Source organism: Otolemur garnettii, unplaced genomic scaffold (genome assembly GCF_000181295.1).
Source record: "Otolemur garnettii isolate 467f Iridium unplaced genomic scaffold, OtoGar3 scaffold00057, whole genome shotgun sequence".
Lineage (NCBI taxonomy): Eukaryota > Metazoa > Chordata > Mammalia > Primates > Galagidae > Otolemur > Otolemur garnettii.
The window spans coordinates 9,929,221-9,943,156 of NW_003852452.1; the positions used below are offsets into that span (position 1 = coordinate 9,929,221).

Below are 13,936 nucleotides of genomic sequence, written 5' to 3' on the forward strand. Positions count from 1 at the left end.
TTAGCCGGTTGAGCTATAGGCGCCGAGCCCACCCTGAATTTTCTAATGAACATTCTATGTCTTAACTGATGCTCAACTTGTGAAGATAAGACCATTGCACAATTAAATAAATGAAATTATAGAGAAAAAAATATAAACAAGAGTCCTAAGTTACTTGAGCCCTCAAGTGAAAAATGGGTAGTGTGCGCTGGCTTGGGGGTCACCAGGGAGGCGTGCTGGCTTGCAGTCAGGTGTCCTGGCCCCACCCCGCCTTTGTGTGTGCCTTTAATGCTAGGCAAGTCCCTCGGGTTGCAGTCAAATCATGTCACATTGCACATGATGACTTCAAAAGTTCCTTTTAGCACTAAAATTCTATGTTGATGACTGGATTTTCTGACCACATGTAAAATAGACCAGAAAGAGTAAATTAGTAAATTAAAATGGTGTGGAGATAAAACCTAGCAAAAGAAAAACCGTTTGAAGTGGAATCACTTCTGCACTTCTGTAAAATGCTTAACTAAAGGGGAGTTTGTATGTTTAATACATTTTTCCCTTTGGAAGAAAAGCAATTTGATGTCTGGTACCCAAAACAAAAGATCTCATTGATTAGAGATTTGAACGGTCAGTTTTACATGTCAACAGCATAGAACTGTTCACATCAGCGCACACCAGCACAAAAAGGCACCAAATCCAGGAGGAAGCAGAGGGCAAAATGGAGAGGCGAGCTCCGAGCACAAGGAGACGTGAAGCGTTCTAGAGCTATGTGCTGTGCGTGCACACAGGTATATCACTCAGGTGACAACACAGGTGAGACTGGAGCGCATCTGGGAAAGCTCTTTCCGGCAAAGAACATACCAGGCAGCACTCAGAGAAGGATTTTTTAGGAAGTCGTGCAGGAGGAGGTGGGCCCTGATCCCACTCCCAGAATGCCATGGAGTTCTGACAGACCAGAAGTTCCCCGGAAGGCTAAGAGGATGAAGACGTGCCAATGACAGACAAGCAAAAAAGAAAAGGACAGGGAGAAAGAGACAAGCAGAACAGCATGCATCATGACAGTATCACAGCACAGGGAGGGCTGAGAAAAGCCCTAACAGGCGATGCTTCAGGTCTTAAGAAAATGGCTAAAATCATATATGTATGAACACATTAACAAACAACAATAAACGTCTGGAACGATGTTTTCTGCTTTATTTGTACACGTTTGAGGTCAGAAAATTGTTAGCAGGTCTTCTGTTTTCTTTATCACAAGAAATAATAAAAACTTATTCATAATTATTCATTTGCATCCTGATGGTTTTATTTTCAAAGAGTACAAATAAAGCATGAGAAACTTACTTTAAAAAGTTTAATAACACCTTTAAAAATGGTGTTAACAAGCCGAGAAGAAAGCACAGGCAAATACATCTTTACTTAATATTGGTACAATTAAATTGTGCTTGGAACCTAGAAATGTCTGCAATTCTTGTACATTTTTCTCCATACAGGAGACATACTCACTAAAAATGTATCCTACCTTGGCTTTTACTTGATGTAGTACACAGAAAAGACTTGTGTTAGAGCCTTAGTTTAAATGTATTGAAATTACAAAAAAAGGAAAAAAAGATTTTGCTATGTCAGTAAAAAAGGATTAATACTTTAAAATATAACTGAACCTTTTATAAGAGGATACAAAAGAATCTACACAATGACACCTGCTGGGTTGGATAAGCCTGGTTCACGGCTTCCCAGGAGGGCAGCCCACATACCTCCCTCAAGTCGTTGTCCAGCCCCACGTGCTCAGAATGCTGGCGAAGGCGCTCTTTCCTGCGCTGTGCAGTGGCACTCCGACTTACCCAGCGACTGAAACAGCCCAACAAGAAAAACACGTAGTTCTTATCCTTAAAATCAACACAAAAGACTAACAATACCCATTTTTCAATCAATTAAAAAATATATAATAGCTTTATGAAGATATAATTAAAATACCATACAATTCACCCAATTACAGCATACAAACTAGCAGTTTTTTAAACAGTATGTTCATAGGTATATGCTGAGGTCAAAAAAGGAATAGTATCTGGCCGGACACAGTGGCTCATGCCTGTTATCCTAGCACCCTGCTGTGAGTTAGTCTGAGGCCCTGGTACTCTAGCACAGGTGACAAAGTAAGACTCTGTCTCCCCTGTACTCACAAAAAAGGGCAGAGTATCAACACACTTTAGATATCCGTACAGAAAATAATAAATTCTGATCTTAGTCAAGTTAATTTTCTATTATATTAGACATGTAATAGGGATACCTTCACTTGATCAAAGTAAACATTATGGATGAGTTTGTTTTTTTTGAGAGAGTCTCACTAAGTCGCCCTTGGTAGAGTGCTGGGACGTCAGCTCATAGCAACCTCAAACTCTTAGGCTTAAGCAATTCTCTTGCCTCAGCCTCTCAAGTAGCTAGGACTACAGGCACCCACTACAACGCCCAGCTATTTTTTGTTGTTGTTGTTACTGTTGTTTGGCAGGCCTGGGCTGGGTTTGAACCTGCCAGCCCTGGTGCATGTGGCCAGTGCCCTAACCATTGAGCTACAGGCGCCCAGCCTGGATGAATATTTAACACAAAGGAGAATGGTTTTCAAAATCCGTAATTTAAAATTACTTAATTCTAGTGTCCTAAAAGAATAGAAATGTGTAAAGTTTTCAACTTTTATGAACTCAGAATTAATGGATAAGTTTCCTATAATATTTTCCTTTACAAAATTTTTTTTTTTTTAAGAGATGAGATCTTGCTATGCTGTCCAGGCTGGAGTATAGTAGCTAGTCACAGGCATGATCGCAGCTCACTATAGCTTTCTGGGCTCATGTGATCCTCCTACCTCAGCCTCCCAAGCAGCTGAGACTACAGGTACATGCCACTGAATCTGGCCTGAAGTTCAAAATTTAAAAAAAAAAATTTTTTTTTTTTTTTTTTTTGAGACAAGAGTCTTACTCTGCTGCTCAGGCTAAAGTGCCATGGTGTCAGTCTAGCTCACAGCAACCTCAAACTTCTGGGTTAAAGTGATCCTCCTGCCTTAGCCTCCTAAGTAACTGGGACTTCACATACTCATCATGACATCTAATATTTTTTCCTGTTTTTAATAGAGATGGGGTCTTGTTCTTGCTCAGGCTAGTCTTGAACTCGTAAGCTCACGAATCTTCCTGCCTCAGCTTCCCAAGTGCTAGGATTACAGGAAGTTTCCACCTTTTTTTTTTTTTCAAGAGAGAAGAGTCACCTCTGTCACCCTGGGTAGAGTGCTGTGGCATCACACAGTTCACAGCAACCTCCAACTCCTAGGTTTAGGGAATTCTCTTGCCTCAGCCTCCCAAGTAGGTGGGACTACAGGTACCTTCCACAACGCCCGGCTATTTTTTGTTACAGTTTGGCCGGAGCTGGGTTTGAACCAGCTACTCTCGGTATATGGGGCCAGTGCCCCACCCACTGAGCCACAGGCACTGCCCAAGTTTCCACATTTTTAAAGAATAGTCTTCTAAATTTAAGATTCAAACTAGTAAGAGTGAGTCCTATCTGTAATAGTCTTCTAAATTTAAGATTGAAACTAGTTAAGAGTGAGTCCTCATCTATAAGGGTTGGGTTTGATGACCACTACTATTCCTTTGGCTCTAAAATTTTATGACTGTGTTTCTATGAAATGATAACTTAATATTTATCAGTTGTTTTGTTCCTTAGATCCAGAAATCTTCCCTAGATGATGCAGATGTAAGAGGGATTTAAAGAAATATAAGGATCTTTTCCTCAATTCAAAGGTCATTTTGTAGCCAGCCTTACTATCTAGACAGGCTCCAGTTAGTGCACACATCTCAAACCATTCCACTCTGATTATTATCCTCAATCACTCCTTTATCTCCATAATCATCTTTCTGTGAAGAATTCCAACATCTGGCTCAGTTTCCTTTCTGCTTAGGAAAATACAAAGACTATAAAGACAATTTAGCCTTACAATTCTGGGGTCCCCTAAAATGCAGTAACTTCACCCCCACACCACTGCAGCCACACGAGGACATCACACTACATCAAGTGACCATCCAGAACTCATCAACCTCAGAAATCCTGAACTTACACACTGACCTCCATTCCCTGTTACACTGGCTCTCCCATGCCCTGACTCCCACTTATAACCCCTCACACTTCCTATTACTGCTTAAATCCTGTGCTAAACCAACCTAAAGTACTCCCACAGGAGCACCTTCTCCCTCCTGCCTCATCTCCTCTTTCCCTTCCCTACCCTCATTCCCTGTAACTAGTTCCTGATTTCCTGCATGACTACCCACAAGTTACCTGCCCCTTTTCAACCCTTCCTCACTCCTCTCAAAGACCCTCATCAAGTATCACTGCTCAACTGATGACCCACCCATACCTCCTCTTTTCTGCCCTCTACTTAAACGAGGCATACACATAGACATCCTCATCTGTCTTTCTCCAATTACATAATGTCCTAGCTAGAGCTCAAAATTATTTCTGCCACCTGCATCCTTTAAAAACTTCTGGCTTGGCGCCTGTGGCTCAAGTGGCTAAGGCACCAGCCACATACACCTAAGGTGGCGGGTTCGAATCCAGCCCGGGCCCGCCAAACAACAATGATGGCTGCAACCAAAAAAATAGCCGGGCGTTGTGGTGAGTGCCTGTAGTCCCAGCTACTTGGAAGGTGGAGGCAGGAGACTCGCTTGAGCACAGGAGTTGGAGGTTGCTGTGAGCCATGATGCCACAGCATTCTACCCAGGGTGATAGCTTGAGGCTCCATCTCCAAAAAAAAAAAAAAAAAACTTTTTAAAATTTTAATTTAATTTCATTTTATCTTTGAGAAAAAGTCTCTTTCTGTCACCCAGGTTGGGGTACAGTGGCAAGATCACTACTCACTGCAGCCTTGAACTACTGGGCTCAAGTGATCCTCTGTCTTAGCTTCCTGAGCTGGGACTACAGGTGCACACCACCACTCCTGGCTAATTTTTAAATTTTTTGGTAGAGACAGGGCCTTGCTACTTTGTCCAGGCTATTCTTGAACTCCTGGGCTCAATGGCCTCTCAACGCGCTGGGATTATAAGCATGAGTCACTGCGCCTGGCCCTACCTGCATGACCACTTCCCTCTTTCCTTTTTCAACTTGCTCATTAGTCACCTCCGTTGCTGTACTGCCAACTGTACTGCATGCTGATCTCCCTGTTGGCCCCTGTAGTTACGTTTAAATCTCTTTATTACTCTCATGCAAAAATTCTCAAAAGCATTTTGATATGATCCCTCTACTTATTTACCTTTGGGTCACCACTTTACCTCAAATCAGTCCTTCTTCTGAAAATGCCCTTAGTGAAGCCATTGAAAACCCTCAATGCCAAAGCCCATGTCCATTTTCAATTCTTAGCTTCTCTCTCTTATACATTTTGTACTACTGATCATTCCTTCTACTTTAAAACTATAGCAATTTTCAACTACCTTGGTGTTCCCAATGGATCAGCCCTCTCTCACCTTTGAGACTTTGTTCAGTAAGTTTTTTACTTCATAACCCTTATCATTATCTGACATGTTACTTATTTTACATATTATTATTATTATTTAAAACAGAGCCTCAAGCTGTGGCCCTGGGTAGAGTGCCATGGCATCACAGCTCACAGCATCCTCTAGCTCCTGGGCTCAAGCGATTCTCCTGCCTCCACCTCCCAAGTAGCTGGGGCTACAGGCACCTGCCACAACCCTGGCTATTTTTTGGTTGCAGCTATCGTTGTTTGGCAGGCCCGGGCTGGATTCGAACCTGCCAGCTCAGGTGTATGTGGTTGAAGCCTTAGCCACCTGAGCCACAGAAGCTGAGCCACGTATTACTTTTTTATTGTTTGGTTCTTTGCATTTGAAAGCAGTGCTTTTTGTTGATTTGTTCATTGCTAAACTCCAAGTGAATAGGACAATCCACCTAATAACAACCTAAGGATATGGGGAGGGCGGAGAGAGGGGGGAATGGGTGGAGGGAGAGAGATTTGAGGGTTCACTTCTGTGGTTTATCTTACAAGGGTACAAGTGAATCTTTCTATGAGTAGAATATGAACGTTTTAACACAATAACTAGGAAAATTACATGAAGGCTATGTTAACCAAAAAAAAAAAAAAAAAAAAAAAAAAGGACAATCCTCACATCTAGTGGGAGTTCCATAAAGATTTGTCAAATGAATGAATGAGCAATCTAATGTATCAAAGGAAATAAAAACTGCTAAATAGTCTACCCAAATTAAAGTGATTCAAACAATTAGGCTACTTTATAAATATGAGGAAAAAAAATCTTACAACTAATCTGTTCTCATGAAAAACTCTCAGAATTCTCATTTGCTACTGACAAATAGGATATTGTATCTAAAATCACAAACTGGAAAGGCTGAACCCTCACAGGTAACAACATCTCTGCACATTTTTAAACTCAGTGTTTATAAGCAGGGACAACTCTTCACTAGAGGACGAAACCCTAAAGACTAAGGTAAGTAAGATAAAAATTTCAGCCATTAGTTACTTCTATCTTGTAAGCTGTGTATTAAATTCTGATAACCCTCCTCTCCAATACTTTAGTATAAACTGTGGCAGCCCTAGGAAACTAATACAGATACTAATAACTATTTAACTTCTCTAAATAACATTAGATAGGACTGAAACAACCCTTTGTAAAATTAAGGGCTGCAAAGTGGGAACTGTGGTAGGGGCCTGAATTCTGCAAAAGTGTAGGTATAGTTTAAAAAATAAACAGCCATTGTTTCCTAGCTTGCTTTCCTATAATTGTTTACTGTTCAGGGATCATGTAACTGATGGTCATAAAACTTTTAGCTTCTTTTTTTCTTTATTTTGAGACAGAGCCTCAAGCTGTCACCCTGGGTAGAGTGCTGTGGCATCAAAGCAACCTCCAACTCGTGGGCTCAAGCGATTCTCCTGCCTCCTCCTCCCAAGTAGCTGGGACTACAGGCACTCGCCACAAGGCCTGGCTAGACTTTTAGCTTTCTTAAATGATCTCAAAGATAATACCACCATTGTGAAACCTAAGGCTGGTCTTTGAGGTATCTTTCAGACCCTGCATTCTAATGACCAACTAACCCAACTAGGTCAATGGCCCATACCAAGGAACTGACTCAACCAGTCTTGTGAAAATGGCTCTTGTGACGCACCCAGGAACTGAGTCAGTGCAAAAAGACAAATTTCTACACCCCCATGATTTTACACCCAACCTAACCAATCAGTAGTACCAACTAACGAGCCCCTCCCCACCAAACCATCCTTTAAAAAACACAGCCTCAGGTCCAGTGTGGTGGCTCACATCTGTAATCCCCAGGTGTGAAGATTGCTCCACCCCAGGAGTTCAAGACTAGCCTGAGCCAGAGCAAGACTCCATCTCTACAAAAAACAGAAAAATTAGTCAGGGATGGTGGTGTACACCTATAGTCTGCTTCCTTCTATGCAGTGGGCAATAGAACCCAGGTGGGTAGTAACAGGATTAACATTGTATTTAAACAGAAACATTTAAAGTAGGACTATTCCCAAGTGTACTTTACTTGAAAAAGAAAAAAAAATAAACCTCCAGACTCTGGATTTTTGTTTTTTAAATTAAAAGTCAAATACTCGTTCAAAGGCATTAATGTGGTCTTGAAACAAAGCAATCAGATAGATGTTTAATGGTTAAGCACTGCAGGACGGAACTGCAGAGCATCCCACCCTTCATCCATTCCTTCAACCAACTACTCACATGAGGAACACGCTTACTTGTTGTTGGTTGGTCCTGTTGCCAAGACGTCGGACTGCAACTTTGGAAAGAAACCTTGCTCATATTTGCCTTGACCAATTTTCATATCAAGTAGATGTGGGTGGATTGCAGTGTGATCCATTTTCATCAGTCTCTGCTCAATTGATTGGGCTATAAATTAAATTTGTAACAAATTAGACATTTTTTCAAAAATAATGTTTCGTGCACTCATACATTTACAGAGAACGCAATCATTCTGACACTGACATCGATTTTTATACACTCTTCAGAAATCATAATAGAGGGTGGACATAAAGTTCGTGGGCAATTTACTATGTTACACCTTTTAAATTGCACATGAATTTTGTGTCCACCTGTATAAACATAAAAAAGGTTAATTTTAGGTAAATATTGGATGATTAATTTTCATGGTATTTCTTCTGCCTTTGTCAAAAGCAGGGCAGCATACTGAACAAAATCTACAATTCGGTATTTATAGTTTCCCTTAAGTGAGAATATCCTTACATGAATATATGGTTTTAAGTACAACACTGAAATAGTTTTCTCCAGCGGAGAGACAACTGTAAAGAGAAGGAAGAAGCAAGGCCAGTAGGCTTATTACTTTATTTGCTTGTGCAAAGACCTAGTAAGTGTTCACCATTCTCCATCTGTGAAACATGGAACTGTTATTACCTCACTTTTAGCAACAGACACATTCCCATTAGTAGGAGTCATTTAGGAGTGTTTATTAGATCAAGAGGGCAACACAGAGAAAAGTCAAAGAAGTCAAACAAGCAGGCATTTAGAAAATGACCAGAGGATAAGAAACTGGCCTGTGGAAGCATTCCGTAGGTCAAAATTCAATGGATTACTCAATGTTTTTATTTTAAAACCACTTAAAAGGGATGTTGGAGGTTATCTCAAAGTGATGTGTTTCCCTGGTAAAAAACCAAAAACTTCCCTTAATCTTAAATGTTTCCTTCAACAGAACTGTCAAGAGAAAATACAGTATTTGGAAAGACTAGGTTGCCAATCCCCTGCCTAGGGATGACTAAAAAACGGAGAATAAGCAGTAATTATGCTTATGTGATAGAGAACACACTGGGAGCTGCCAATCTTTTGGCGTAGAAGTAAAGTGGTGCCTTTATAGAATCAGGTTATTCGCCCCTTTACAATACTAGTAGATTGGCTCTTGCTGGTACTGCCTATACACATTCCAAAGCTTTTTTTTTGAGGATGGGTCTGTCCCATGTTCTCCACTCTTGTCAAAAGAATGTAATTCATGCCATTTTAGGTCAAATTATAAAATGGAAAGATAGCTGTCTGTCTGCAGAATGGAAGTTACTACTGCTCTTTGTGACTTAAAACTTCAAAGTGTTAGATATAAACTTTAAGCTCTGCTAATGTTCCCTCGTAACCCATAAGAATGTATCCAAAACCTTCTTGAGTCTGATTATACATATATAAAATTTATCTTATTTTGGAGACAGAGGTCTAACTCTGTCACCAGGTGAGAGTACAGTGGTATCCTCATAGCTCACTGCAACCTCCAACTCCTGGGCTCAAGCAATCCTTCTGCCTCGGCCTCCCGAGTAGGTGGGACTACAGTTGCCCACCAACACAACTGGCTAATTTCTTCTATTTTTGGTAGAGATGGGGTCTTGCTCCTGCTCAGGCTGGTCTCCCAACTCCTGAGCTCAAATAATCTTTCCACCTTGGCCTACCAGAGTGTTAGGATTACAGGTCTGAGCCACCGCTCCCAGCCCTCATTATTATTTTCAGTGTACACATATAACTTGAAACTTCTCTTGAAACACAGTTCTTGTGTTCTATGCTGGGCAGAGTTTGTATGGCAAAAGGATATTATATTTTAATATGAAATCACATTTAATTTTTACCAATGCCCCCCCGGCTCTCCACAACTCTAAACTGTCTATGCTTTGTAATATTTATAAAAATCAATGGATGGTTTAGGCAAAATAATGCCTAGATTCATGGTATGAATTCTCTGAAGTCTCTGCCAATTTTATATTCCATGAAATAGCAAAAAATTCCATCTGTGTCAATGAATGCTTCTATCCTCATGAAACAAGGGGGAAAAAAGGAAACAGTTTCAGTTTTTCCATTGACTTTAAAATGATAAATCCATCCGATACTGAGTTGTTCTCCTTTACTTGAAAAGTTTTTTGAAGACAAAAATCATGATTCACTCCAGGGTTTATATTGAAAACTGCCACAGGGAGCATAATACAATACTACTTTTCAGTGATTATACCACCAGTGAATACTGAGCATTTGGAAATTATTAAATGCCTGCTTTGAGAGGTCAGGGTATGTTGTTAGATTTTCGAGGGTGTGTGACAATATTCATCTGCTGTGGTGGGTAAGGAAAAGGAAACTGCATTACTATCAGTTTGTTGTCTTTCTGCACAGAAATCATGAGGTTCTGGCGCCACGATATCAACAGTAGATAGCCTATGCCTAAAGAGGTCACCTGTAAATTCAAAATTCTTCATGGTTAGAAGCAAAGCAAAAGCAAAAGCACAACAACAAAAGGAAAAAATACACACAATAATACTCCAGCCTCTATAGCTTTTGTGGGGGTGGGAGGAGGACAAATTTCTCTGATAAATGAAATACCTGCATGTTTGTGAGGGACAGCCACAGTCACAATCAGTTGCCTCCTTTCTCTTTTTAAAAAAATTCTTGGTAAATTAATTTTCTAGAAGACCAGTGCTTTAGCCTAATCTCATTTTCATATATGTTAAGTCCATAATGGAGGCGGTACAGTGGCTCATGTCTGTAATCCCAGCACTCTGGGAGGTTGAGGCTGGTGGATTACCTGAGCTCATGAGTTTAAGACCAACCTGAGCAAGAGCAAGATCCTGTCTTGTAAAAAAAAAAACCAGCCGGGTGTTGTGGTGGGCACCTGTAGTCCCAGCTAAACTTGGGAGGCTGAGACAAGAAGATCTCTTGAGACCAAGTTTAAGGTTGCTGTGAGCTATGATGCCACAGCACACTACCCAGGGTGACAGAGTGAAAGTGTCTCAAAAAAAAAAGAAAACAAGGCTCAGCAGCTAGGGCACCAGCCACATACACCAGAGCTGGCAGGTTCATATCCAGCCCAGGTCTGCCAAACAACAACAACATCTACAACTAAAAACTAGCTGGGCATTCTGGCAGGTGCCTGTAGGCTGAGCTACTTGGGAGACTCAGGCAAGAGAATCACTTGGGCCCAAGAGTTTGAGGTTGCTGTGAGCTGTAATGCCACAGCACTCTACCCAGGGTGACACTGTGAGACTGTCTCAAAAAATAAAGAAAACAAAACAAAGCAACCCCCCCCCCCAAAAAAAATCCACGATGTCACATTTTCTTTTTTTTTGTTTTTTGGGTTTTTTTGTTGTTGTTGTTGCTATTGCCCTGGGTAGAGTGCTATGACATCACAGCTCACAGCAACCTCCAACTCCTGGGCTCAAGAGAGTCTCCTGCCTCAGCCTCCCAAGTAGCTGGGACCACAGGCGCCTGCCAAAACACCCGGTTGGTTGCAGCCATCATTGTTGTTTGGTGGGCCCAGGCTGGATTCGAACCCACCAGCTCAGGTGTACGTGGCTGGCACCTTAGTCACTTGAGCCACAGGTGCTGAGCCCAATGTTACATTTTCAAAAGAGTATTATATAATATCTATGATGACAGTGGGAGCACAAAACTCTCAGACGCTGAAGGGAAGTCTATTTAATTGGAAAGACTTTGTGAAAGCACACAAATTAAAGAATCCATGTTTGGCTCCATTTAAAAAATTCTGTCCGGAAAAGAGAAATGAAATTTGCCCTACAAGGTAACATAACTATTCACAAGGCTATAAAAGCACTAGAAGTCATATTATTCTCTGAACAAGTACAGGCAATTTCATTTATTCCATCTCCTCAATTTCCAGAAAAATAGGTAATCACCACTTCCTGAATGGGCTCTCCCCCTGTATGACAAGGTGATGTTTCAGAGACCTCCAGGCCACATGAAAGACAGAATTTACATACGCCCTTCCTTAAATATGCGGAAACTTCAGCATCACCATTCCTGACTTTTATGTGTTTAAGTAGGAAAGGAAAGCAAGTGTGAGGCTGAGCAAGGAAGCACCACACGTGCCATCTCCTCATCTTCTGGCGGAGAAGTCGCTTTCAAAGACGCCTCCATTTATTAAAAGGGAAAGCAATAAAAGGAAGGGGACACAGATAGTAGATGGTATATATCTGTCTATTTAGCAAAGAGCAGTGTGGCAATCAGACATAACGTTGTGTAGATTGGGACATTTTACGTATTCTTTACTGAAGGAACAGCCAACATGGTGTTATGCCTTCAGGTGCCAGAATCAGTCAGACACGGGTTCAAATCAGGCCCCACCAAGCACTAGCTACCCAACAACAGGTGAGTTAACCTCTCAGCATTCTCAGCTGTACGATGAGGATAGTAATAAAGTAACAAAATAAGTAAATAAAAAAGTGTGCCTCTACTCCCTCACTGGTAAAAGCAAATGCAAAAATACATGAAACATACGGGGTGTAATGACTGGTACACAGTAATGGACATATGCTGGCTGGTAACATCATTACTTCTCGATTGGACTGTAGCATATACTGCTGACAGACTGGCCCAGACTCATAATTCTCTGACTGAGGGAAAAACTCATTGCAGGGTTGGGGGGACCTCTAATTTGAGCGCAAGAATCTAGAGATTTATTATAATTTCAGTAAGTGAAAGCATGATAATTAACGGCACTACTAAAGCAAATATACTGTTTTAGTTATGCAAATGAGGAACCATTTCAGATAAGCTATTTTAAATTACTATCCCTTTTCTTGGTTAAAAAGAAGAGCTGAGGCTCAGCGCCTGTGGTTCAAGCAGCTAAGGCGCTAGCCACATACACTAAGGTGGCAGGTTCGAATCCAGCCCGGCCCCACCAAACGACGACGGCTGCAACCAAAAAATAGCCGGGCATAGTGGCGGGTGCCTGTAGTCCCAGCTACTTGGGAGGCTGAGGCAGGAGATTCGCTTGAGCCTAGGAGTTGGAAGTTGCTGTGAGCGATGATGCCATGGCACTCTACCCAGGGGGACAGCTTGAGGCTCTGTCTCAAAAAAAAAAAAAAAAGAGAGCTGAGAAGTAAAAGGAAAACCTAAGTAGCAAGATAGAAATAAATTTTTTTTTCCATTAAGGCAAAAGAGAGAATAAGACAAAAACCATAGCAACCTTCTAGCTATACTCGATTTAATTTATTGTTGTCTTTTTTTTCTTTTGAGACAGAGCCTCAAGCTGTCACCCTGTGTAGAGTGCTGTGACATCACAGCTCACAGCAACCTCTAACTCCCGGGCTCAAGTGAGTCTCCTCCCTCTGCCTCCCAAGTAGCTGGGACTACAGGCACTTGCCACAACGCCTGGCTCTTTTTTGGTTGCAGCCATCATTGTTGTTTTGGCGGACCCAGGCTGGATTCGAACCTGTCAGCTCAGGTGTATGTGGTTGGCGCCTTAGCCACTTGAGCCACAGGCACCGAGCCAATTTATTGTTGTTTTAAGGGAAGAAGAATGTCAACTAGGAAGAGGGACTCCTAGAAACAGAAAGAAAACTATCCTGAGCCCTTCATGCTGTAGTACCAGGATTAGCTGTTAAGTCTAAAACTAAAAATTAATTTTGTAAACAACATGTAAAAAGAAATGATGATGAATTGGGATCTAATTTTAAAAGGCATGGCGCACGTACCTGCTTCTTTTAAAGTGCTGCATTTCTGATATATAGATGTCCTCAAGGTGGGTGCCCGGACATTATAGAGTCTTATCTTATCAATCCGAGAGTCAAAGACCCGAAGTAAGGGATCTTTCTCTTCCCACTGAGACATAATTTTATTGTCAATAAAGGTGGCAAACATCTGTGTTTCAATGAAGCGTGAAAGAAATGGCAGGTAAGGCTCAGGCTGGTCAGACAGAAAGGAAGCCTGGAATGAGATGTTCAGGAAATCATTAGTGCAAGTAAACCCTTTTAGTATTACATGGCAAGCCTGAAAATTATGTTGCCACAGTTATTCTTTTTAAATCTTATAACACACAAAATTGACAGTTGAAATTCAAAAATCTTTAAAAATCTACTTTTCTTCTAAATTCATAGAATTTTAGGTCATTTCATCTTTATTTATTTATTTATTTTTTGAGACAGAGCCTCAAGCTGTCCCCCTGGGTAGAG

At 41.2% G+C, this 13,936-nt stretch overlaps 1 protein-coding gene across 2 annotated transcripts in view; it reads right to left on the minus strand.

The window, feature by feature from the left end:
* The window catches only part of DENND5B (DENN domain containing 5B), a 192,394-nt gene that overhangs the window by 44,522 nt on the left and 133,936 nt on the right, over positions 1-13,936 (minus strand). For both annotated transcript variants that reach the window (XM_012806795.2, XM_023514699.1), the window contains 3 exons: positions 13,460-13,691; positions 7,730-7,880; positions 1,725-1,818 (listed from right to left, as the gene is read on the minus strand). In XM_012806795.2, coding sequence (XP_012662249.1) covers positions 1,725-1,818; positions 7,730-7,880; positions 13,460-13,691 — 477 coding nt within the window. The remainder of the gene's footprint in view (positions 1-1,724; positions 1,819-7,729; positions 7,881-13,459; positions 13,692-13,936) is intronic.